Below are 25,372 nucleotides of genomic sequence, written 5' to 3'. Positions count from 1 at the left end.
TGTATAGAAGGATAATATAATAACGCGTATTTACTTCGTATTTAAACTTTGATAATCATCAAGGAACATTTCGCTCAAACCAACGTTACATTATCGTTACAAAAATATTTTTATAAGCAATTTATTTAATGCATATTTAGATATGCAATGGAATGGTAGAAGATACTCATTCACTTTTCGATAATCTTATATCTGATCCGTATTAAATTCTCGATAATTTTTACAACCATTCATGGATAACATCGGCATTGCCGGTCAACGTTATTCAAAAAAGATAAAATCATAAAATAATAATCTGATAAATAAATAGTAGAATAATAAAAATAATGAAATGTATTTGTACACATTGCCAACATTTATAAAAAAAATTATTATATAACTTCAATATTTAAATAAATATACTTATACATTTAAATAAATGCACATTTTTAGAGGTGAAATATTTGCACGCGGGCAGGCAATTCTTTTTGCACGCCTCTAAATAAATAGTAGAACAATAAAATTAATAAAATGTTCGTTGCCAAAAGAGATGCAAATTAAAGTTTCTGACACTAAATCCGATCGAATTTTATTTTTTTGTTCAAATTTAAATTGAACTAAATTAAATTCAAACATAACTTTAATTAATAATTAATAATTTAATTAATAATTATTGTTAGGTTAAATTTTAATACGTAAGAAATAAAAGACTTCCATATAAAATAAATAATATATTAATATATAATATAAAGTCACTTTAAATATAATTTTATAAGATTGTCAATATGCGATTCGCGTTCAAAATTCTTAAATTCGAAAGTTTGAATAGTTCGGATTCAAATCATAGACATTAAAATTTGAATCGAGTCAAATTTGGTACGTATTTATATAGTTCGCATATCTTATTGCTAATCGAAATGAGAAATCCAATCGTATACATTTTAAATAAATAGTATAATAAAATATTCATTGCTCTCGTCGTAGCAACTGCATTGTCGCATGACGCTATTTCTTATTCTTTATTCACAAATTTATATTTATAAAATCATGCAAATGCACATTCATTCGCAGGTTTTATCAACTAATTTTTCAGATAATTATGACCTATTATAATATCAAAATTAATATAAATTATAATAGCTTACTAATTGCAATGTTAAAACATTACAATTAGTAAATTATTTGTTATATTATATAACGTAAGATTGCACAGCATATAATTGCCTGCTCTACTTATCCACCATCAGTAGTTACGTCTATTGCCCTTACGATGGTTGATAAAACCTGCAGAATGTTATCCACAATTAAACGGACGAATTAATTTTAGGTTTTCATTTAGAACACATCTTTCTTGTTATTAATCAAAAGAGAAAAATTTTCCGTTCCACATTTGCAATAAATCACTTTAGATATTATATAAACTATCACCGAACTACATATGTACATACGTGATCGCAGAAATGTAACGAACTCCTCTTTGTCAGAGAATAGTGGAATATTAAAAAGTCCCGTCAAATGCTCCGCATGAGTCATCAGGAAAAATCACAGTCGCCACTGAACTAGCAGATAACCGTGAAGACCTTTTCCATATCCCATAATATTACTTTTTCAATGTCAACTCGGATTTGTTTTTCTAAGATTTTACGCTTCGGAAACGATCATTCGTACGATCACGATACGTACACATATGACGCATGATATTTTAATGACGTATCTTTGATGATCATCAGTGAGCGATTCCGCGTACGAGGTGATTTACCGTATAATATTGAAAGAGCTGCAATCGATCCCGCATCTTGTGCGCGCAATAGTAATAATATATATTCAAAGACATTTCGTATTACGAATCCCTTTCATTTTAGGCCATTATTAACCCACTAATCGACATCGCATACGGGAGTAGTTGAATGATTTTCAGTGGGTTTAATTAAACAAAGTAATCATTTTTTAAGGGTCGTGTATTTTGTATAACGTTTACTCTAGCGTTGCAACAGTAAGTCAATATTTTGCATTATCATCCTATTTTATTATATATACAGTATAAATTCCTATTATTTATATGAAAGTATATAAAATTATTGTTTTCCTATATATATATAATATATACATATCTTGTAATTATAATTAATATAGAGGTACATATATGTATATATCCACTTGTTCTTATTTCGCAAAATAAGAAGTCGAGAATTATATCTAACTACTTGATTGTATATGGCAAATATATCTTTTCTTTTGTTCTCACAATCCTTGAAACAGGATGCATTACATATCACTTTCGAAATATTAATTTAATAGTTAAAACTTACTAATGTACTCGATTAAACAACCGTTAAAATTTGTCGTGTAAAATAAAACGGTCGTTAAAGAGATACTCCTCCATATGTCTCCTAATAACTGAATTGTAATGGATAGTGTTGGTACATGGCAGTGTAAAAATGTTTCCGCGATAACAATCGTTCGTCAATAATGAAATAATTACACAAGATCGTTATTATATGTTCAGACGATAAAATTCATAATCTAGCAAAAATCTGGTAAAGATCTAGTAGATCTTCACCAAAATCTTGGATTTCACAAAAATTTTTTGATAATAATATATAATACTTCCCTCTTCTCAATTCATTTCTTTTATCAAACCAGCAACGGTTAATTCTGCAAGTATGATATTATATATATATTTTTTTTTACGTATTACCTATTATATATTATATACTTTTTATCGCACATTAACAAAATAAAATTATTCACGACACGGTATTAACTTGCATACCGTGTGTGTATATATATATATATATATATGCGTGTGTGTGTGTGTGTGTATGTGTGTGAAGGTACTAATGTGGTAAAAGTAGCCTTTACCACGAATCGTTACAATTATAGAACAGTAGTATTATTTTGATTCTATTATGTAACAGAACGTATATACAAGAGTGACAATATATATAAGGCCTGACGATATACAATGACTTTTTTTTCGTAGTTTTCATAGGTGCAATGGCGATTATCTTTAATTTAAAATTGCTTAATTGTTCTATAGTTCAGATATTCGTTTACACTTATAACTTAGGCTAAGTCTTTGGCTTAGCAACGGTAATGATAATCGAAGAAATTCAGTAGAAATTCATAATTAAATATAAAAGCCTGTCATATCATTTTCAATGTTATTTCAATTGACGATGTGTTTAAATTTAATTAGAATAATGCCTAAAAAAAGATAAATAATATAACGTATTAATAAATATAATATGAAGTAATTTGAAAAAAAATACACTAGCGATATTCTCACATGGAGGATAATCGATAGCAGCCTGTAACAAATGCAAATTAATATCTCACTAATATGCAAATCTATGGTAATATTATTCAGAATGAAATAAGAGCCTAATAATGAAGGTTATATCAATATACAGGACAAAATTAGAACAGAGCTACTTTTTGAATTATCGCTAGTATAACATGTAATACTAGAATTTTGTTAAGGTCACAAATTTAATACAAGCATTACAAAAATTTACATACAGTCAATGAAATATTTACAATAGAAACTCCAATACACTCTTGTAAGTTGAAATACACTGAATATATATAATTTATATGTATAGATATCTTGTATACCAGAAGTTATTCAATACAGAATCAAATCGAGTTACTCCCTGTGTATACATATATTTTAAATATTACATATCCTAAAATATGTAATATCCACATGAAATTATATAATGTTAAACGTTCTCATAATATATAGATTTCGTTTTATATATATATTTATAAACAAAAAGATAAAAATTAAATATTAATAAACCATTAATGTTGGATAAATGAATTTAGTATTATCAATTTATCATTATCAAGACGCATAAAATCAACTATAGTTAGATGTATTAAAATTGAACAACAACTTTTCTTGTCTTCTTGAGGAACTCAGCTGACGCTTCGTTATTTTGATTATCCATAACATTTTTATATTATTATTCTGTAATAGTAGTGGTAACCCAGTGCATTTTTTCCTGGCTGGACCATCATGAAATATTTGATATCATATACATGTTACCTGATTACATTTCAAAAAGAGGCAGATATGGGAAACCTTAAACTATGCCGAAGTAGTAAATTCTTTATGGAGAAATGTTTCGATATCCACTCGACATATAGGACAACGTTTATTGGTGCATAACCATCGATCAACGCAGTCAATATGAAATAAATGCATACATGGAAGCCTCCTAGAAAAACATATAAAATATTATAATTTATAATATTAAGATATAAAAGCTAGAACTAAAATTCTTTTACCTAACACGTTCGCAATCTTCAAATTCAGATAAACATATTGTACATTTCTCAATAGCATCCTCCCCATTTTCTACCTTTTTTACCTATAAAAAGATGTAACGTATTGTAATACTATAATAAAATGTAATGATATTAAAAAGTTTTGTTTAAATGTTAATTCTTACCCGTTTATATTTGTGAGGGAATGTGTGGCTTTCAATAGACTCTTGCGTAGCCCCACAACTTATATGAGCCATACGTCGCAAATCAACAATGCGCATATAATTGTCCAATCGACGTGATCCTTGCAATACAAATTCCGACATTGCACCCGGTGCAAACGGCACTATCTGGTGCGTTCCAGATCCTTGCTGTATGTGTTAAAATAATATAAAATACAATATATTTAAACAATTAATATAACATATTCATCAATATAAAAAGAAAACAAACCAGATGGGGATTATGGAAACTAATGTGAACGTGATGCATGCGTTGCGACGATCGTTGATGTGGATCATAATGATACATATGATGATGTACATGTTGATGTATCGGTAACATTAGAGGAGATATCGAGTCGACTGGCTGATTATCCAAAGGATTTACCTGTGAATATATATAACATCAAATATAAATTATATAAAAAAGTATGACATCAAGATATTTCGCATGAATCTTTAGATTACGATTATAGGCAACACCGGGCATGGTCCCCTATAGAAACCTGGCCCTCGAGCCTCAGGATGACTGTAAACAGTAGGTTGCTGCGGCGGCGGTAAAATAGGAGATGTGAGATAACTTTCTGTAAACGGCGCGTTATCTGTTCCATTATTGCACCGAGTGTTTGGAGGACTATTGTTTCCTCCCTCTCTACAAGTATGTTGCGTCGATGAATGCACGTGAGCGTTACATGGTCCCGCACTAAAAACAAAGTTTGATTTATAAATAAAGATAAAGCACTTTTGCTTAAAACGGAATACAAGTATATTGAAATACTAACGTGTGATGTGACGAAGATCTATGGTACAGTCTTCGTCTATGTACCTCTTGCATGCGTTGTTGATTCATCCATAATCTTTCTTGCACAGGATGCATTCGTGGTCTTACTTGTGTTACTTCTGTAGCTGCATCTATATTTAATAATAATAAAGTTTATTTATATATTATACCATTTTATAGTACATTATAAGAAACGTCATATTCTAATTATGTCATTCTTTAACAGCTGATAGACAAATTTCTAAATAAGAGATCATACCTCCTACAGATGAATAACCTGTATGAACAGGCAATCTGTGGTTGTGATAGGTGCCTCTATTATGCATATTATGCATATGATTCCAATAATCTGGTGATCCATGCATGCAGTGGGCATTATTTCTAAACACGAAATTATGATGTGTATATAACAGTAAAAATAAGAAAAATGATAGTAATTTGATAAAAATAACTATGTTAACATTACAAGTGTTAACTCTATGATTAATTAAATTGTTTTATACACTCATTAATTAATTAATTATTGTTATATCTTACAATTACCGTTATAAAAATTTGTGTGCAAAAGCCTTAAGCTGTTATAAACTAAATTATTTATTGCTTTAATTTTGCAGTTAATTTTAACAAAGTTTTTTGTCATTGGCAAAGAAACAATAAAAACCTAAGAAACCTTAAATTTTGATAATTTTTGGACCGTGATCCGATATGCTTTGCATTTTACTGAAAATCTATACTATATGTAACATAGACTATAGATCTCCAGTGCTAGTAATGTATACTGGACTTTAACTGATATTGTACATCTTTAAGAATGTAGTGCTCACCTATGATTATAATCTGCTGACCATGGATTAACTACAGGATTTGTTGGCGTAGATGATGTGTGCTCTTCATCAGATTCTACAGTTAAGTCAACTACAGTGACTGTACGATTATCTTCATTTGTATTTTCTAATGAATTCTATAACATTATAAAAAAATGTGTTCTTCAACATAAAGTTTTCACAGTATCTACATTAAGTTTTTCTACAGTGTCTTGTGCTAGTTTTTTATTTCTGCTTCTTTTATCGCTATAATCTTAGACATTCATGACAAAGATGTAACATACTGAAATTATTGTTATATTATTAATCTTTTCGATATGAAAGGATATAATATGAAGATTTTTATAGCCATCAATACCTTTAAAATACTATATAACAGCAGAATAGCACAACAGCAGAATATTAAAAGACTAATTATATTCTGTTTTGATTTTAACAATTTTTATGAACAAAAGATACATATACACACGTACACACACGCACACACGCGCACATATTGAACAAGTTTATATGGAGAAACTCTATTCACTTTTCATATCAAAAAGATTAAATACAGTCTACCTAGCTAATCATGTAGAGAAGATTAAGATTAAAAGAAACACTGGTAAGTTGTAATATCCATGTAAAAAAATATTATGAATAAAATACAAGAACATAAAAAAAAGATAGAAGTTTATTGTCACGGTCATCATGTATCTCTATTCCTTTCTTACACTTTTATCTTGTTCATATTTTTTTATATAAATGTTACAACTTACCTTTGTTACTTTTCACCCTAGCCCTGTTATTTTTAACCTTAGTCTGTTATTAGCAATAACTTTTTTAGTGTATTTTTTATATTTAAAAATATTAACATACCTTGGCATTATGGTTAACAGTTCCAAGTACTTTAACTGAACCATCCTCATCATCACTATCGCTACTGGAGGACCAATCTAACTGCAAATCTGGCGCCGATGGCGTATCGTCACTTTCTATTAAAGTCATGAAATTAACAGATTAATAATCATTAATTTATATATGTATCAATCTTAATATATTAAATGTTTTTAAAAACGTACGAGATGAATGTATTTCTTGAAGAGACATCACATTTGATATAACTGAATGAAACAAACTATTAGACTCATTGGCATTATCACTTCTTAAATTTTGTGAAACATCTGTGTTTTCCACTGATCGCGTTATACTAAAAAGTAATAATTTATTAGTATATATGGTAAATAACAGCTGTATAAATATTAACAGAGACAAATAAATACTTGTTAGAAATAGGATGATCTGACAATCTAGATGGTCCAGCTATACTCAAACTATCTGGCTGTTGGCCATTCAATAATTTTTGCTCGTCACTCCTTTTAGTTTTATGCTTGACCGTCAGATCGCGATCGTGCAAAATTCTTTTTCTCCTGTAATTATCACACACTCTTTCCTCACACGAATTATTCAATTGTCGAGTCGGAGGATCTTTTTTAGAGTTTCTTTCTTGTCTATTTTGGCACATGTTGCAATTCAAGAGATCAGACTGCCAATACTCCTGCGAATCACCAGTTGCATCTTGCTGTGCTAAATAATTTCCATAAACAAAATTGTTCTCGGAAGCAGTAGGATGAGCTGCATTTGTATAAGGACCTATAGCCGTTACATCTGATTCTTCAATATCACTTTCCGCAAATAAATGCTCATATTCCATTTCATTACCTGGAAGTGAGATGTGAATATGATTCGTATTGCATCGTAACGAGAGAGATCTGTACATAAAAGAGCTTTTATGTGCAGACTGACAAAGAAGCTGTCGAGTCTTGTACCTGAAGGAAACCGAGGTTGTGGAGATGGATCAACCGTTGACGTGAACGCCGTATCAAATATATCAGCCAACGACGTAGAGTTAGCTTCTACAGACGCGGTAGTGGACTCTCCTTGAAACAGCTCACTCTGCTCCTCGGGCTTGCCCTTGTGCCAGACATTTTCCGAGCTTGTGCTCTCCTCCATCCTACTTTCTACGCGAGGCGATAACAATACAGCGCGTTACAACGCAACACCAGCCAGATCAAGCGCATTTCGTTGCATAACATTTAAAGCAGAAGTACTCGCGGAATCGCAATAATCGGCACTGTACCAAAATAGGAATGGCACGGGCAAAATTAGAGATAATAAAAATGAATTTCTTTTCGGACGCGAATTTAGAATACGATGGTAATCCGCATTGAAGCGCGACCCCTGACGAGTTGAAGGATTTTCCCGTTCTTCAACGTCAACGCATTACGCACGACTTTTCCGAGAACCGTATCGGATTACAGGGAAGAAAGTCGGGCTCGGGCACGGCCGGGGCCGGGGCCGGGGAAATTTTTCGGCGTACTTCCGGGATCTCGCTGTACGTGTTCGCGCGATAAAATCTCGGATCGATAGCGCGAATGGAATAATTCGGAGTGCGCCGAAAGTGCATTTACCTTGTAATTCCTTCGACGCTCCCGTCAAGTGATAAGCGTATCTTCTCACCACGTCATTTTTATCAGATTTATTTTCCGCGATACCGCCGTCGCCCGTATCATGCTTCGTACACGCGCCGATATTACCTTCGTGACCGGGGCACTGCGAATTTGATTGAATTGCGATCCATGTAAAAACGTGGATATAATTAAATTCTTATGTCAGTAATAATGATAATGAAATCGAAAAGAATTTATGTAGACTGGCACAGACCGTCTCTTCGGCAATGCACATTCGGCAACGGCAGTACCATCAATCGTGCATATTGTCAACTATACTAACTCCCGGAAGTGTTCCGCTGATCATACAGCATGCTACCTTTCCAACGTTCCTTAAGTCTCTTGCGCATAAGATATATGTCAACACCGTCAACACTTTAGGGTGCTATCCTCAAACTATTTTTTAATTTAGAAAACTTTGTTATCGTCTAATAAAAAATACATTCTAATTTCACTTTTTTTATAGATTTTTTTTAGTGCAGAAATTAGTTTTTTGTTTCATAAGATAGAGTAAAAATAAATGTTTCGATTTTTAAAAGTTATGAAGCGCTTTCCAGCACGTATATACATAGACAATATTGTGTAAGGCCTTGATGATATTATACTATTACAAAAATAAATAAAATATCCAATATATATCTAGTTAATTAATAAACGACGTTAATGGACAAATTTAAAATTCGCCAATAAAATAAATGTTACATGCTTATAGCCAATCAGATGAGGCGATCGAGGCGCGATCTTCGGTTCTACGTTCTTGCAACTTTGTCGATCAACCGGTATCATCTCCTGTCTGTGTCTTTTCCTGGACTTGACCTTCTTGTCAGAACGTAGTGACTAGTTAGTACTATCAATGGTGCTCCGGTGTTAATTCAATTTTGAGCATTGCCTCCTCAGCTGAAAGGACAAGCTAAAAGATGGCTGTGGTTGCCAGGTCGTTTTCCAAATTCGCTGGTGGGTCCTCGCGGCGTATCCTGTATGTCCTAGAATATCCTCGCGTTGCACCTTCATCGATGTTCTCTCTGACTTTTACACGTTTTGACGGCAATGCCCTCGAGATTTTTTGTCTTCCGCTGGTTACGCCACGCGTAACCTATGAACGGACTAAAAATAATGCTGACAGCCCGCATTTATGATAACATTTCATTATATAAGGGAAGACATGATCGTTGCTAGGTCGCGCCTTGTTGGGAAATGCGTGTTTTACTAATTAGGAACGATGTATTACGTAGCTCGTACGCAAAGCAATTGGATGATTTGTTCTCACCGTAATAATCTCGCGACCCTTCCCCCGTGGCGATAATTCCCACACAGAGTTAGCGATATCCTTCTTTCTTTATGCACTTTAATCTCTGCTGTTTTTCCTCTCAGAATATATGTTTCAATTTACACAGGTATGTTTTCTGTCAGATTTCTCTCATTGGATAAGTTGCAAGCAAGTGACCTAGAAATTTTGGAACTCGCTGCTCTCTAAGAGAAAAATAAACACTTTTTTTATTTATATGTGTAGTATTGTTAAATATAGTTAGTGTAAAAATTATTTATACAGGGCATATTTTTTTCTAAAAATTTATTTTTAGAAAATAAATATTGGCAATTTATTAACAGGTACATATATACACACACACACACACACACACACACACATTTTATTGTTTGTTATTTAAAAATTGCTAATGTTTACTTTCTAAAAATAAGATTCTAAAAAATATTTTCTGTACAAATATATTTCACACTGATTTATATATATTTCTATATATAATTTTTTGCTTTAATTTTTATATTGAGATATAATTTATGTTATACTTGTAACATTTTTAAACAATAAACATCCTATCTATTCCTTCCTGTTTTTGAATATTTTTTATTGTAATAAATTTAGCACCATGTATTTATCACAGTATTCTTATAATTTTTCAGTCAGAAATTGTGGCAGTTTATTACGCTCTCAGGTCAGATTTAATTACACAGAAACTAGGAAGAATTTAAAAATTGATGCAAATACCAAAGTGATATGTCAAGGTTTTACTGGAAAGCAAGGGACTTTCCATTGCCAGCAAGCGCTCGATTATGGTACAAAGATAGTAGGTGGAGTTAGTCCTAAGAAGGCTGGAACAGAACATCTTGGTAAACCGGTGTATAAGAGTGTTAAAGAGGTATTATTACTCTTTTACAACATTTATTTATTTATCTGCTGTGGTATTTAAAATTGTCTTTTGTATCTTATAGGCGAAAGAAGCAACTGGAGCTACTGCAACAGTCATTTATGTGCCTCCTCCAGCTGCAGCATCAGCCATTATGGAAGCAATTGATGCAGAAATGCCATTAATTGTTTGTATTACTGAAGGTATTCCTCAACATGATATGGTCAAAGTAAAAAGGCGACTACTTGAACAAAATAAGTCACGTTTAATTGGGCCAAACTGCCCTGGAATAATAGCACCTGAACAGGTACAGAAATAATTTTAAACATATTACGAATTTATTGATAACGAAGTATAATTCTTTCTCGTTTTGTAATGTTGCAGTGTAAAATTGGTATTATGCCTGGTCACATACATCAAAGAGGAAAGATTGGCATTGTCTCGAGATCAGGAACCCTAACTTACGAGGCTGTGAATCAAACGACACTTGTGAGTATATTCCAAAAATGATGTGCTCATAAAATGTAGCAATAAATAATAACAGTATTGTATTTGAAGGCGGGACTTGGGCAAACATTATGCGTCGGCATTGGCGGCGATCCGTTCAATGGTACCGATTTCATTGACTGTTTGGATGTATTTCTTACCGACCCAGATTGCGGCGGTATTATAATGATAGGAGAGATTGGAGGCAGCGCAGAAGAATTTGCAGCAGAATATCTCATCGAAAAAAATACTGTTAGTTACTTTTTAGAATTATTAATACTTAAATCTTCTAAATTCTAATCAAATATTATCTTGCACTCATCCTGGAAATTTTATTAGATTAGTATGTCGTATTTTATTTATTTTATACATGTTATGTCATAGGGTGGAAAAGCTAAGCCAGTGGTATCATTTATTGCTGGTCTTACTGCACCACCTGGACGAAGAATGGGACATGCTGGTGCCATAATATCAGGAGGAAAGGGCGGGGCGCAAGACAAGATTAATGCACTCGAAAAAGTGAGTGAAACTTGCTATTATACCATTATACCATTAATCATAATTTAAATAATTTTTTAAATCAAACGATATATTCATGGGTTTTGTTACTAGGCTGGTGTAATAGTAACAAGGAGTCCTGCACAAATGGGTAATGAACTTCTGAAGGAAATGACACGCCTTGGTTTGATTAATTGAAGCACATACTACTATAATTCTGTGTAGTTCTCTTCATGTCCATGTAAAACGTCTACAAGAAAAATAAATTGAAAGTATGCCATAACAGCAATAACTCACAGAACATAGTAGTGCATTGAAATATAAAAATTATTTTATTTGCTAACGTTGTATCAATTGTTCTCATTACTATAGGACAGTGATCAATGCTAAAGATTACACAGAAGATAACTGATATTTTTTAAAGAGAGCTGGATTTATTTTAACAGCGCGAACAACTTTATAATACTTTTGCAGAATTAATTGTTACGTTAAGTAGCAAAGAATAATTTATGTGTTATCTGAGGGAACGTTAAAACTGCCATTGATCTGTCACGATTTGACTATTGCAGAGTTATAAATTTTTCTATATGTAAACAGTTTTTTGAGGAACGGTTGTTTAAGTGTATAATGTACTATTGTAAATTATATCAAGCATATAATATATTATGGTAATGAATCTAACTTTATGGAATATGTATCCTTATTGTAAAACATGTTAAGAATTCAAATATATATATAAATATTGCTGCTTGTTCCCACAGCTATTTGCTTTTTTTTTAAACATCGATATAAAACCATATATTCCCTTGTTCAGTGAAAGGCTAAAAAAAACATCTCAACATCGTTAATTGAATCCCATTATTTTATTGATAAAATTAGCTATATCTGCACTTTTGTCATTGGTGAATGGCTTTAACTTCGCCAAGTCCATTGTTTGTATAGTGTTCAACAAATTTTGACAAGTACAATAATACAAGTGCTCATCTTTGTACAGCTGCTCAGCTAGTTCAATCTGATGATTGTCCATTAGGAGATCGTTAATCACTACAATTAAGTGTTTGCGTTTTTCTAGAGCCTCCAACACACTGCCTGCACCTGCATGGCTTATCACAAGATCTGCCAGTTGCATATATTCCCCAATGGATGGACTTAATCTAAAAGTTTCTATCTTATCAAAACCATAACGTGCAGTGCAATCCGGTTCTAAATTGCTGTTGCCAATTTGTAAGATCAGATGCTTGTAATTATGTGCAGATAGAGCCTAAAATCATATTAATTGTAAACATGACGTACTTTCTGACAGGTACATGAAAAGAAAGCAATGTAAATAATGGTAAAATGTAAATATTGTATATATGCTACCTCTAGGACTGTCTGACTCAGAACTGTAGTTATCAGATCATCAAATTTTGTCGTGCCAACCGTGACAAACACAGTTTTATTTGACATCATATTTCGTCATGTATATTGTTTCAATACATTAAAACAACAGCTTATTTATTACTTAATTTTTTTGCTTTTAAAATTTCGATTGGATTGATTAAAGTATTATACATGTGAAAAATATATCCACCGAGAGAAGAGGTTAATCCAGTAAATCTGATTCTCCACTTTATGCTTTTAATAAATTCCCGTTCAGATAATTATTCAGATTTTGCATGAAATTGAAAGGATAAAAAAATAGAGCTAAAAAAATATGTTAAATTATTAACTCTGATTTCAATCTTGATTATATAAAGAATTTTGATCAAATAGATTGAGTGGAATTTGGATTAATACACAGGCCGTTCCTTTTTAAATTATCTAATCATCAGTGGCACTCATATATCTGATTGTGGTGCATAAAATTATGTAAATGTGAAAACATGGCCTCTTGATCCAATATTTAATCAATTTTGACACATTATCACATTATTTAACAAGTATGTTAAATACCTTGTCAACCTAAAAAGATCACAAGCAGTATATTCGTACTTCGATTCTATGTTTAAATGCGTTTAAATGCACAATTTTTAAATCGCGTTAACCCTTTGTAGCGCCATGTAACTTAGAAGTTACCTATATTTATTTATATTTGTTTTTCAAGTTTTAATGATTCAACCTGTTTTCTATTTATCCAAATTTTTTTATAAGAAAAAAAGCCGGTTATTAAAGGTTAAAGTATGTATGACCCATTATGTATGACCTCCAGACATACGAGCTGATACGAGCTCCGTTCTCATCAGCAGTTAGCTCAGTTAGCTGAGCTGCGTTCAAAAATATCATCGGGGAGCAAGGTCGCCTTTATTTGTCCGATTCTATTGATAGTTAGAGTCCTATATAAAGAGAGAAGCGACATTGATGTCCGAAGCTCTGATTGGTAATCTGATTGATACTTGATTGGCTAAGCGAGCAGCCATATTGTGACCACAGCTGTTTGTAGAATGATACGAATGGTGTTTGATGACATTAGAGCGGTCCCAAAATGGTGGTAGAGGACTCAATTGGATACTGAAGGTTGTGGTGGGGGTTCGATGTCGCTTCTCTCTTTATATAGGACTCTATTGATAGTCTATTGCTTTTAGCTGTATTTCTTGAACAGTTTCTTCTTCTCTTGTAACTAAAAAGAACAGACCATCGACTCAGAGTCGGTCGAGAAAGCAAACTTGCTCCAATGCTCCAATGAAACTCTTCCAATTTCTTGATTTGCCAGATCTAAAAGCAGGAACCAATCGTCTTTGCAATCGTCGCTTAACCGTTGCATAACCGTCTTCTATCGAGTGACCATCATACAAGTTGCTATGTCAGTGCTAGTTTCAGTACGTCTGTTGAAATTCGGTGGAAGCGCGGTTAACGAGGTCGATCTTATTTATCGCTGTTGTTAGTCGTTTAAGAGAAGCAACTGCAAAATATTGTAGAAATGAAGACGGCTTTGGATCCCATATACGTGCAGGTATCTCTCATTATTTTGTTTTACAAGAGGAATTGCATGTATGCTCCAAATGGATCGTTAATAAAACCGGCAAACAAGTTGTATTAAAAATCGTCTTTAGAAGCTACACATCCACTTAAAAAAATTTGTTTCACGTCCTTCTATTCGATTCTTCGCGGGGCGTTGTTTGCCTGGGCGATTTTACGAAAAATCAACAGATATAATCTCGCACAAGTGACACATTGACCTTTAAAATATCTATACAACAGATTAATTAGATTGTTCATACGTTTGCACATCAATTCGTCTAATATCTCACTTTTGTATGATCTAAGTATCTCAATGGTGAAACAAATAATAAAGTAATTTTTCTGCATTAAATTTTTGAATAATTTTGCTTTTATATGATCCCTTTTAAGTAGCCCCTTTTAAGTAGTCCTCAAACGTGAAATAAAGTAATCTTTATAAATTTTGTGCATTTGTTCTCAATACAAGAACAAGAATATATATATATATATATATTTTTTTTTTTTTTTTTAATTATTATTATGAGGTACATTTATGCAGAGTGTTCCTGAATTCATGCAAAATCATGTTCTAGTTCTATTAGTATTTTTTAGACTTTTTCTTGTTCAGTAAGCTGTGCTTAATATTTAAAAAAATATTTATAAATTGTACATATATTATAAAATCTGCTTAAATCCTCTACATTCCTACTTTCTAAGTAATTCGGCAACTTCACATCTAACCCTATTTTCTTATATCTCCTATTGTATCTTGCTGTATTAATTTTTTTGTTCTCCCATTGCCTCTGAGTATCTCTTTCCCTGTCAATTAAGTCCTTTTTCAAATCGTCTCCCACGTCTTCTTTTACCTCTTTTGCTTCTGTTTCCCAGCCATTCCTGTTATAGTATCTCTCTCTTTCTATCCCATACATATCACTCCAGTTGTTCTGCTCTTTTTCCTTCCAACACTCCTTAACTATTTCTCCAGCTCTCCCTACTTTAATTCTATTCTCATATCTCCTTGCTTTGATCCCCCATCCAACTCTTAATTTGTCCATTAACAGCTCTCTTGAGATGATGTATTTTGATGTACAAAAATCCAGCCTAAACATCCACCTGACGTAGTCCATCATTATTTTCTCTAGTTTTTCGATCTTTGTCCATCCCCAGATTTCCACTCCATACGCCATCACACTTTGCACCAGGTATGTGAACAATATCCATCTCCTCTTTATGTCGTTTCTACAAATTCTCTCTCCTAATCTCCATACTTTCCTTACTGCTATTCTACCTTTACCACATAATTCTTTTACATGTTCCTTATAACTATCCCTATTATTTAATATAAAGCCTAAGTATTTAAACGCTTGTACTTCCTCAATTCCTTCTTTCCCCCACATCCATTTTTCTTACTGTTGTTTTTATATTTATTTTATATTTTCAGGAATTTCTATTTAAACAATCAAATACATCTCAAGTATATGACTTGAAGACTCCTGCATACATTCCTCCTGCTTGCAATCTTCTTGTGGCTGACAAAAAACGAGGACTGCTTTACATAGGACATGATGATAAAGTTACTGTCTTAAAACCAGAGGAGGAGAACAATGCAGAGTGGAGGATAGAGCTTCAGTTGCCAGGCGTTATATCAAAGATTGCAATTAATTGTGATTATAATTATATCGCTATAGGCATAGCATTGAAGCCCACAGTATTGATATACGATGCCCATTCACTAGTTAGAAATGTATGCACGTAGCATATTTTTGCTGAAGTCTTAAAAACATCTTGGCATTTTATTCAGTACTATAGAAATCTAAAAGTTCTATATTTATCATTAATCAATGTGTTAATTTTCAGAGTCTCCACCTGTTGCTTGAAATAACACCATCAAACAAACCAGATAGCTACATAACAGACATACGATGGAACCCTACTATACCTGTGATGCTTTGTATTGTTACTAGCGACTGTATTATTGGTAGCTTCCAATTGAAGATAGAGGAAGAAGCAAGAGAAAATTCAATAACAAAAGTATCTGTACTTTCTAAAGTGTCAAACGAGCAACAGGCTCTCTGCGCAGCTTGGAGTCCTAAAGGCAAGCAAATAGCAGTGGGATGCAAGAATGGAGACATTGTACAATTGAAACCGGATACTTTGAAGGTCGCTAGAACTATCGCGGGCCCTTCGCCATCCATCGGAGAGGTGATTAACATTCTGTGGCTAAGCAATTATCAATTTTGTGTCGCGTATTTAAACAACGAGCGGCAAATAAACGTTCTCATTGTTGATGCACCGAAAGGAGAAGCAAACGCTATATTTACATGTTACGAAGATATTACGTTCGGTTTTCCCGACGCCGAGGGAGAGGACAGCATTCCGCGCTATTATTTCGAGCATGTGCCAGAATGGGGACTTATTATAGCGGGCAGTAGCACTAGCAGCGAGATAGCTGTGTTAGGCACTCCAGATGGTGGCGCAAATTGGAATCAGTGGCAATTGGTTGATAGTGGCAGGGCTCAATTGCCATTGATGAGAACTACAGAAATTTATCCCTTGGGTTTGGCTATAGACAAGTCTCCTATCAACAGGTTACCATGGGGTACAGAGTCGACATTGCCGAATCCAGTACCTATTTTGCATATTCTTGGAACGTCCGGGAAATTGTGCAGCTTTCACATGGTTAATCTGGCACCAAACTGTCCTACCATCAATGTTCCTCCAACAGAAATTATCACGCCTCCAACACCGTCACAGTCTAATGCTTCGTCCGTGGAAATTTCGTTTAACATGAATGCCGCGATGACCAGCACGCCACGTCCGAAACAACCGGAAGTGGTGCCGGAACGACCAAAACCTCCCCCGATGTCAAATATATTTGGCGACTCTTTGAAAGCCGCGGGATTCTTTCAACCGTCTGTGGAACAACAAGCGGAGCAGCCAAAACCACAAGAAGAAAAAGCTGCGCCGCAAATGGTTGTAAAACAGACTATACCTAAAGATACACCGTCTGTGTCGGAGCCTACGAAGACAGAAATCAAATTAGTTGCCGATAAGGAAGTAATTAGCTCGTCGCAAGTAGCAGAACAGAAAGCATCTATTGATGATAATATACGAATGCGAGCTTATATACAGGAGCAGGCGTTATTTGAAAAAGAATTGCGAAATAGACTGGAACCGCAGGTGTGGGAATGTGGTACGGACCTAGAAAAGAGACAGCTCGGAGAGATGTCCGTTGTCATAGAACAGTTCTTGAGAGATTTAAAAGACACGACAAATAGTTTATCCAGCGACATAGCGTACTTGAAGGCTTTGTTACTCCAATCATTCGCATGGGTTGAAGAAACTAAATCGAAGAATGCAGCTAGTGTTGATATCACCACTAGAAACTGCAATGAGAACAGTAAAATAGCGGATCTGCAGCGATGGTATTATTACACACAAACGCAGTTAAATCAAGTTAGTAAAATTTTAGATCTGGAATGGTCGGAGCACAAAGCGCAAGTAAAGTCAAAAATGAAAATTCCCAGTTTGGAGTATGTTTATCAGAATCTCTTGATGCACAACAAGATTATCGCAAAGGAAAAAGAGAAGCTCGAGCAAATTTTGCGGCGATGGAAATCCCTCAATCGCTCACTGTCGAGTGGTGGCGTGTCCAATCTTAATCGCTCAATGGCGAGTCTTCAAGTGAGTGCACCAAAATCATCAGCGTCTGTTATTCGAGGAAAGACCGACGTTATAGAAACCCGCTGCAAAAACATCGCTTCAAAAACTTTAAGTTTCACATATGAGAAGCAGATCAAGCTAAGGGAGTTGCTCACCGAATCATCTCCGAGAATTATCAAGTCGGTCAATCCATCACCGATTCAGGATCGCCTGGAGGCTACGCTGTCTTCTCTAGCATCTCTCAATCCTGTGATCAATGAGGCTAAGACTAAAATCGAGCCGCCAATTGTTAAACAGAGTATCACCGTCAAGCAGCCAGTCGAGAAGCAGACTAAATCGCAAAGTCCCCTCGCTTCGTTGAACAGTATCGTTGCGAGAATCGGTTCGCCTGACACGAACGGTATCGTCACGCAGAACAAAATTCAACAGAAGTTAGTCCCAACGACCATTTCTTTTTCCGGTACGATTTCTACCAAGCAAACGGACAAAAAGCCTGTCGTGCCAGTAGTGTCCCAATCTAAACCGAAACAGGAGCTCAACGTTAATTTCCCGACGTCTATCACATTTGGAACGCCGGTTTCGAAATCTCAAGATCTCTTTTCGAAATCTCTCCTTACAGATGCAACTGCCAGGAACAATAAGGAATCGGCGAGCAATGATAGCGTATCTAAAACTTCAGAATCTGCTTTATTCTCGACCGGACTGCTAAAGGACAAACTCATGTCAACAGAATATCCATTAACAGAGACCACACGTATGGGAATCGCACGTAATCTTTCGCTCTCTACAGTGCCAGCTGTAAAAACAGATGCTGCTTCCACGTTCAGTTTCGCTACGCCTAATATAGCTTCACCTATCGCGAAAAGTTCGTCTTCCACTGCGCTGGATATGATGTCCTTCGCTTATTCAAAATCCTTACCTAACACTTCTATTGTAGAACCCACAATAACAGTTCAAGCAATACCAATGCAAACACCGATAGACCTATCAGCTCTATCCTTAGCAACACCCAGCACGTTAACTTTTCAATCGGCTAATCATTCGAGCAATACCGCGGATGGAAAGATAAATGCGATCACGACTTCCATGAGTTTTGCTGCACCAGCACCTGTTATTACAGCACAGGCTCCTGCGACGACTGCCATTACATCCGTTATGACTCTTGGCGGGGTTACCATTAGCGTTGTAGATGCGAACGCCGTTCGCAAACCAATGACGGAGATACCATCTACTAGTTCGGTCGTCATCGAAAAAGTTACTGTGCCTGAAGTAAAAGCACCGCTCTTTGGTACTGCAGTTCAGGTTCCAATTTCGTTAGCCGCAACATCGATATTTGGTGGTCAGACCATCGTGAAGAATACAGCGACAGTACCAGAGACAGTCACACTGCCCGCTACGACTACTTTCGGCGCAGTTTCTTTCCCGTCGATTACATCTACTTTCGGGAGTTCAACCTTAGCGCCGACCACTGCATCGGTATTCAGCGGATTCGTAAACACATCAACTGGCATTACCACCAGCTCTTCGACGATGCCTGCGAGCAGTACTGTGTCTCCTTTCCAGACCTCTTTAAGTAAACCATTCGGCGAGACCACTGTCACTAGTATGCCAACTACGAGTTTTGGGATCACCTCTGGCCATACATCCTCCGCGGCCACAATCTCATTCGGCATGCCTGCGATGACGACGACGACGACGACGACGACGACGGCAACGACGACGACGACGATGACAACGACGACGATGACGACGATGACGACGACGACGACGACGACGACGACCTCGATCACGCCGGCGTTCGGTAAGAGTCCGATAGCACCTCCGGTATCGAACGCGCAATTCCCGGGTGTTCAAACACCCGCGTCGACGGCGAATATTTTTGGAAAACCAATAATCAGTCCTGCATCGACACCGTTTGGAAATGCTTCAAGCTCTGTGTTCTCCAATACACCTGCTACCTCTTCGAATACTTCTATATTCGGAGGCAATAGCATGAATTCTATCTTTGGATCGACTTCTCCGAGCGGAAATATTTTCGGGGGTAACGCAACGGGATTCGGATCGTCATCGGGATCCATATTCGATACCAATGCCCCGAAATCCAATATCGTATTTGGTGGAGCAGTAAACCCACCTGCTTCTCCATTTGGAAGTCCGACGAGCAACACGTCGCCAGCGATAGTCAGTAGTTCCCCCGTGGGCGCAAATGTCTTCAGATCTACTGTGGCTAACACATCTCCCATACAGCAACCTGTACTTAGCAGTCAACCCGCTTTCGGACAAACTCCTGCCTTTGGCGCCAAGCCAGTGTTCGGATCGTCACCTATCTTCGGCGGAGCAAAACCCGTTTTCGGAGGTAGTGGTTTTGGCTCACCCCCTACGTTCGAGTCTCCTGGCATGGGTAAATAAAATAGCTGATATTATTATAATGTTTTCAAAATGCTTACATAATAGTTTATATATTTACTTTTAGAGAATAATTTGAAAACTCTTATGTACTTTATAATTCTTGAACTTCAACTCAAATGTACAAATAATATTCAAATTAGTTTTATAGAAAACTTTATATGAAGTAATTGTGTTATCCAGCATTTACTGTTCATTTATAATAAGAATCTTATTTATAATGTTATAAATAGGATTTGGAAGTCCACCTGCTATGCAAGCTGGCTCTACAATGGAAAATATGCCAAAAGTATTTGGCGAAGTGGCAGGCAGCAGTACATTTGAATCCTTAGCTAATCAACCAGGTGGTCTCAGTTTCGGTAGCTTAGCCCAGAAAAATCCAGAACTAGAGAAACCAACATTCACTGCGTATGTAGCTTTTGTATCAATTAATTTTAGATTGTGTTAATAAAATAATAAAATAGATATAATTTAATAATCTTCTTTCAGCGGCAGCTCGTTCTCCAGTTGGAGATGAACAAGATATGGTTGCGGCAGATTTACCTCCAAAACTGTCATGTGTGCAGAATACAAAATTGTTATCTAAACAAGGAATTATTTAATTACAATCATGTATATATACTGTTTTATTGTATATTCAAAAAGATATACTTTTTATGAAGGATCACGTTCTATCATGTCTTGTACGTTGTAATAAATGAGAACAGATCTAAATTTTACAATAAAAAAATTTCCATTTAAATCGAAAAAATAATTCAATTATAATTTGAGCCTGAATAAAAACCATAATTTAATGCGCCAAAAAATAATTGCGATTATTTTACTCTTTTTTTTAAATGTATAGTTTTCCTGTTTTCATTGTTTCTATAATTTTAGAATTATATCTTCTATTTCGTTTAATTTACATATGTCAAATGACAAGAAAATAAAGCTAGATTAATCTAGTTTAATGGATCATTGTTTTAATTTATTCATTCATTATCTTACTTTCCAGTATATCTTGCTTTCAGTTCAACGTCTAGTAACATTTAACGCAAAACGATTATTATTTTATCTGGGTTTCATTTGTTTAAATTTCAATGTTTTATTAACAAATTTATTCTCTGCGTGAAGTATTAAAGTTTGATTTACAAAGATACATACAAATTAAATGATCGAAAAATATTAAATTATTATTACATAGTGACGTAATCATATGCCTCTTTTGATGGCTTTCGGTGCAATTGATACTTTGGTAGGTTTACATAAATCAATCACACATGGATCATCTACAGGTGGATGCGTGCAAATTGAAGATGAGGGTAATAGCAATGCTAGGGAGATTTCTATATTACAAGGCTCCATCCACACTTGATGCGACAGAAGAACTGTCGTCCTCAATCTATAATCTTTTTGATCGAATTGTTGCATACGCAAATCTGACTGTCGTGGTAACAGTAATTGCACTTGTTGATCCGGGTGTCTTAGTTTTATTCGCAGAGTAGAGGGATCGCGTAGATTCAATATTTTGGCGTTTAGAGGAATTCCCAGCAAAAGGCCGCCTGTGAATTTTAATGCAGCATCGGCATCGCCTCTGGGTTCCTCGATATGCGCTCGACAGAAGCGCGTTGTCGCCGACGGTCTCGGCAATCGTTCTTCCCCTTGTGTTACCGGTGTCAAAAGCAATGGCAGCAAAAGCCGCGTTAAAGAACCTGGCTTCACATCCGCCAAAGTCGGTATTTGTAAAACCAGAGCTCTGGAGAATGGCGGTAGTCTCGATGTATCTTGAGGCAAAGCGTCGGCTTCCGATAAAAAGTAACGAGCCAGTGGTAATGCGCTGCCAGTCGCACTCCTGGTCACCCTAACCAATTCTATAGCCAGTGCTTTTAGCCACATATCATTAGCCAATATAATTTCATTCTCACCTAATCCACTAAATAAGCGTTGTAATCTAGAAAATAAATAATAATGTATGAGCTCTTTTGTATATAATTTTATCTATTATTAAAATTAAAATTACATGGTGTATCAAAATAATTTCTCTAATCTGTAATTTTACATACTTTTGCGTGTGCTGAAGAAGAACGAAAATATTGTTGTTAGTATTCGGCACTGGATTCGCCGAAATAGATGTTGTCGAAAATGCAGAACATTCTTTAAGAACAGATTTTAATAACAATAGACATCGAATATACAAGGCCGTGAAATGTGCTGCACCTTCCATACGATGATCCATCTCTGCTAGACGATCAAGATCAATGGCTGCGGTCCCCAAAAGTTGTGTATGAACTCTCCCCCCTGGTCTAGCATTTTCAATTCCGGCTACCATCTTTTCTAAGAATTCTCGACCACGTTGATCCCTCTTCTCTTCGTTATCCATATCTTCCATTTTAATTCCTGAACCACTTGTAAGCGCTGGTCGCAATCGCGGAACTAGATGTGGCATAGTGTCACGCAAATAATGATAGTGTTTAGAAGCATGCTCCGTAAACAGAGCGTGCATGCTTGGACAGTGTAACGCGGCATTGAAGATTAAAACCAGTACGCTTGCATCTGTTAAAAAAAGTTAAAAATATAGAATGTAACTTTAAAATGTAAAACTATTTACATAACAAGAATCAACTTAAAACATACAAGACGGTTCATCCACATCTGGCTCGGGTGTGTCAAAGAAAGGATGTCGGCCGAGAAGTTGCGGTACTAGAGGCAACGTTAAGTACGGATGTGATGCACCCAATGCTGCTAAACAACTTCTAATACTCTCCCTATCTTGAGGATACCGAGTTAAATTATCTAGCAAACGATTAACGCACATGTAAAGACAATTTGTAGTGGCAAGATGACTAGCAGCTAACATAGCGTGCAAGCCTTCTCTCACTTCTCCCGAAAAATCTTCCAATGCGCCTAAAATTGTCTCCAACTGATCTTCCCGAAGGGTTACGCTTGCTGACATTTTCTTTAAAGATTCGATAGCCCTTAATCTGACGTCCTGAATTTCATCATTGAACATGTCCACCATGAAGTCCAATGAAATTCTAGCTATACTCGGTTGTTCTAATGAAAGTGTGCAGAGTGCTTCAACTGCTGCTGTCCTTACCTAAAATGAAATTTATTTCCAATCAATTTGAGAAATAACAGAAAAAAAAGTTTAATTACATTCTTGATCAAATTTTATTGATATAATACATTTATTTGACGATCTAATGAATATTCTAAGAAAATTGTTATTGTATACATCGTAATAAATTATACCTCTAAAAATTCATCTTCTAAACCATGAATGAATGCTCCACAAGACCCACTCTTTTCTTCAACTTCAGGTCTGTCCGCTTCGACCACTATTTGCTTTTTATCCAAGGCTTGTTCTATGTAACGACGCGATACACTCTTCATGGTGCCCAAAAGAGACATTGCCGATGCTCTCACACGAGGTGATAAATCACCCATAAGACTGCAAATTTGTGAAAAAGCACAGTCCACCATACGTACATCCTCTCCATCAGACCCAACAACAATGCTGTAACATATACAAAGAAAATTGTTAAAAAAGTTTATTATAAGATTTTCATTCTTAAAATACATTTGCATTTATGTACTAACTTTTCTGGATATTCCCTGCCCAAAAGCCAGATAAGTTTCAAAACAGCTCGGCGTACGATCTCATAATCATCACGAAGAGCTGTACAAGCTTCCTTAAAGAAACTTGCAGGAAGTCTACAACCTCTGTGAGAATGCAATTCTGCCATGGTTTCAAAAGCTTGAGCACGAACCCGTGGGTCTTGAGAGTGGGCATAATTGCCAATTAATGTTAAGATATCATCAGCAGCATTTGCTGTTAAATAACGTCCAATGATAGAAAGACATCGTGTTTGAACACCATGCCATGTGTCAGGAAGATGTTCCTGTGCAATCTTCAATGCCAATGGTCTAAACATACAAAAAATATTTTCTCTTATTAATGGAAGGAAGCATTTATTTTATTAATTAAAACAAATATTTAAATTCTAACTTCAAATAAACATGAGAAGTCTTAAAATTTTAAATCTCAGTATTATTAAAAATGTCCCTATAAATATATACACCTTTGATAATCTCCTAATTTTAAGAGCGTTGCTAATCCCCGACTCTTCACTCTGTGCGATTCCTCATTTCTTAGAAGTTCAGCAATTTCAGTCACAATTTTTGCCTTTTCCAATGTGTCGGGAGTGACTTCTCCCAATTCAGCAAATACCCAGAAAATCTTGGCTCTAACTGCAACTTCATTCTCGACAGCAAATCTTTCCGCTAACTTCTTTACAGCAGTGGGAACATCCTCCGGCGCTATATACGTTATAGCATCCGAAATACGAACGAGCAGTTGTAATGCATCACTCCTGCTCTTACATTTCTCCAGGCATTCTATGTAAGCTAATGCTGTGCTACTGTCAGTACCATTCTTCGAACCAGATGTTGACAATAATCTTAGAGTTTTTAGCCGTTTGGTTGGCGGCTCATTAACAATCTAAGAAAAAATTGTATAACTTGTTAAAACAATGATTCAACTTGGATGTATAGATAGAAAGGAATATGCGATATAATCTTACCGCCTGGCTCTGATTAAATTCAGCTAGCACTCGTTTCTTCATTAAAGCAGCCATTCTTAAGACAAATGTCTTATTTCATTATGGTTTTAAACACTGTATATATCTCTTCTCAAATCAATCGGTAA

General features: G+C 35.2%; 5 protein-coding genes across 6 annotated transcripts; 2 read left to right on the top strand and 3 right to left on the bottom strand.

Annotated features, from left to right (window-relative positions):
- Nucleotides 1-1,919: 1,919 nt before the first annotated feature.
- Nucleotides 1,920-8,820, bottom strand: LOC105201132. Its single transcript, XM_011169032.3, has 13 exons — nucleotides 8,531-8,820; nucleotides 7,889-8,080; nucleotides 7,343-7,781; nucleotides 7,142-7,269; nucleotides 6,939-7,054; nucleotides 6,081-6,217; nucleotides 5,516-5,637; nucleotides 5,258-5,387; nucleotides 4,944-5,178; nucleotides 4,708-4,863; nucleotides 4,440-4,625; nucleotides 4,276-4,358; nucleotides 1,920-4,205 (listed from the first exon to the last, which is right to left on the bottom strand). The coding sequence occupies exons 2-13, from the start codon at nucleotides 8,070-8,072 to the stop codon at nucleotides 4,076-4,078; spliced, it is 2,046 nt and encodes a 681-aa protein (XP_011167334.1). The 5' UTR covers nucleotides 8,073-8,080; nucleotides 8,531-8,820; the 3' UTR covers nucleotides 1,920-4,075.
- Nucleotides 8,821-9,356: 536 nt separating this feature from the next.
- LOC105201133 (succinate--CoA ligase [ADP/GDP-forming] subunit alpha, mitochondrial) lies at nucleotides 9,357-12,455 on the top strand. Its single transcript, XM_011169033.3, has 7 exons — nucleotides 9,357-9,523; nucleotides 10,490-10,725; nucleotides 10,799-11,020; nucleotides 11,098-11,202; nucleotides 11,272-11,451; nucleotides 11,584-11,718; nucleotides 11,812-12,455. Exons 1-7 carry the CDS (start codon nucleotides 9,487-9,489, stop codon nucleotides 11,893-11,895), a joined length of 999 nt encoding a protein of 332 aa, XP_011167335.1. The 5' UTR covers nucleotides 9,357-9,486; the 3' UTR covers nucleotides 11,896-12,455.
- An 84-nt stretch (nucleotides 12,456-12,539) lies between these two features.
- LOC105201134 (UDP-N-acetylglucosamine transferase subunit ALG13 homolog) lies at nucleotides 12,540-13,942 on the bottom strand. The gene is made up of 3 exons (XM_011169034.3): nucleotides 13,633-13,942; nucleotides 13,060-13,383; nucleotides 12,540-12,958 (listed from the first exon to the last, which is right to left on the bottom strand). Exons 2-3 carry the CDS (start codon nucleotides 13,147-13,149, stop codon nucleotides 12,542-12,544), a joined length of 507 nt encoding a protein of 168 aa, XP_011167336.1. The 5' UTR covers nucleotides 13,150-13,383; nucleotides 13,633-13,942; the 3' UTR covers nucleotides 12,540-12,541.
- A 467-nt stretch (nucleotides 13,943-14,409) lies between these two features.
- On the top strand, nucleotides 14,410-21,436 carry LOC105201135 (nuclear pore complex protein Nup214). Of its 2 annotated transcripts, XM_026132861.2 has the most exons (5): nucleotides 14,410-14,629; nucleotides 16,058-16,360; nucleotides 16,474-20,680; nucleotides 20,919-21,093; nucleotides 21,175-21,436. In XM_026132861.2, the coding sequence occupies exons 1-5, from the start codon at nucleotides 14,597-14,599 to the stop codon at nucleotides 21,200-21,202; spliced, it is 4,746 nt and encodes a 1,581-aa protein (XP_025988646.1). In that variant the 5' UTR covers nucleotides 14,410-14,596; the 3' UTR covers nucleotides 21,203-21,436. The 2 variants fall into 2 exon arrangements, with proteins under 2 accessions (XP_025988646.1, XP_025988647.1); XM_026132862.2 differs by lacking the exon at nucleotides 14,410-14,629 and having other exon boundaries at nucleotides 16,139-16,280.
- A 323-nt stretch (nucleotides 21,437-21,759) lies between these two features.
- Nucleotides 21,760-25,301, bottom strand: LOC105201136 (integrator complex subunit 4). The gene is made up of 7 exons (XM_011169036.3): nucleotides 25,248-25,301; nucleotides 24,747-25,165; nucleotides 24,265-24,591; nucleotides 23,917-24,181; nucleotides 23,299-23,761; nucleotides 22,728-23,217; nucleotides 21,760-22,615 (listed from the first exon to the last, which is right to left on the bottom strand). Exons 1-7 carry the CDS (start codon nucleotides 25,299-25,301, stop codon nucleotides 21,877-21,879), a joined length of 2,757 nt encoding a protein of 918 aa, XP_011167338.2. The 3' UTR covers nucleotides 21,760-21,876.
- Nucleotides 25,302-25,372: the final 71 nt, after the last annotated feature.

This window comes from Solenopsis invicta, chromosome 1 (genome assembly GCF_016802725.1).
Source record: "Solenopsis invicta isolate M01_SB chromosome 1, UNIL_Sinv_3.0, whole genome shotgun sequence".
Classification (NCBI taxonomy): domain Eukaryota; kingdom Metazoa; phylum Arthropoda; class Insecta; order Hymenoptera; family Formicidae; genus Solenopsis; species Solenopsis invicta.
This window is presented reverse-complemented; position numbering and strand designations above follow the sequence as displayed.

Bases quoted from the DNA above. Each gene is read 5' to 3' on its own strand.
- LOC105201132 (XM_011169032.3), bottom strand. From the start codon at position 8,072: ATGGAGGAGAGCACAAGCTCGGAAAATGTCTGGCACAAGGGCAAGCCC. The intron at 7,782-7,888 runs GTACAAGACTCG...TCTCACTTCCAG, and splicing joins ACAACCTCGGTTTCCTTCAG to GTAATGAAATGGAATATGAG. The intron at 7,270-7,342 runs GTATTTATTTGT...ATTACTTTTTAG, and splicing joins GATCATCCTATTTCTAACAA to TATAACGCGATCAGTGGAAA.
- LOC105201133 (XM_011169033.3), top strand. From the start codon at position 9,487: ATGGCTGTGGTTGCCAGGTCGTTTTCCAAATTCGCTG. The intron at 10,726-10,798 runs GTATTATTACTC...TGTATCTTATAG, and splicing joins TGTATAAGAGTGTTAAAGAG to GCGAAAGAAGCAACTGGAGC. The intron at 11,719-11,811 runs GTGAGTGAAACT...TTTTGTTACTAG, and splicing joins AGATTAATGCACTCGAAAAA to GCTGGTGTAATAGTAACAAG.
- LOC105201134 (XM_011169034.3), bottom strand. From the start codon at position 13,149: ATGATGTCAAATAAAACTGTGTTTGTCACGGTTGGCACGACAAAATTT. The intron at 12,959-13,059 runs GTAGCATATATA...ATATGATTTTAG, and splicing joins TGAGTCAGACAGTCCTAGAG to GCTCTATCTGCACATAATTA.
- LOC105201135 (XM_026132861.2), top strand. From the start codon at position 14,597: ATGAAGACGGCTTTGGATCCCATATACGTGCAG. The intron at 16,361-16,473 runs GTATGCACGTAG...GTTAATTTTCAG, and splicing joins CCCATTCACTAGTTAGAAAT to AGTCTCCACCTGTTGCTTGA. The intron at 20,681-20,918 runs GTAAATAAAATA...TGTTATAAATAG, and splicing joins GTTCGAGTCTCCTGGCATGG to GATTTGGAAGTCCACCTGCT.
- LOC105201136 (XM_011169036.3), bottom strand. From the start codon at position 25,301: ATGGCTGCTTTAATGAAGAAACGAGTGCTAGCTGAATTTAATCAGAGC. The intron at 23,762-23,916 runs GTATAATTTATT...ATTTCATTTTAG, and splicing joins TAGAAGATGAATTTTTAGAG to GTAAGGACAGCAGCAGTTGA. The intron at 22,616-22,727 runs GTATGTAAAATT...TTTATTTTCTAG, and splicing joins CTTCTTCAGCACACGCAAAA to ATTACAACGCTTATTTAGTG.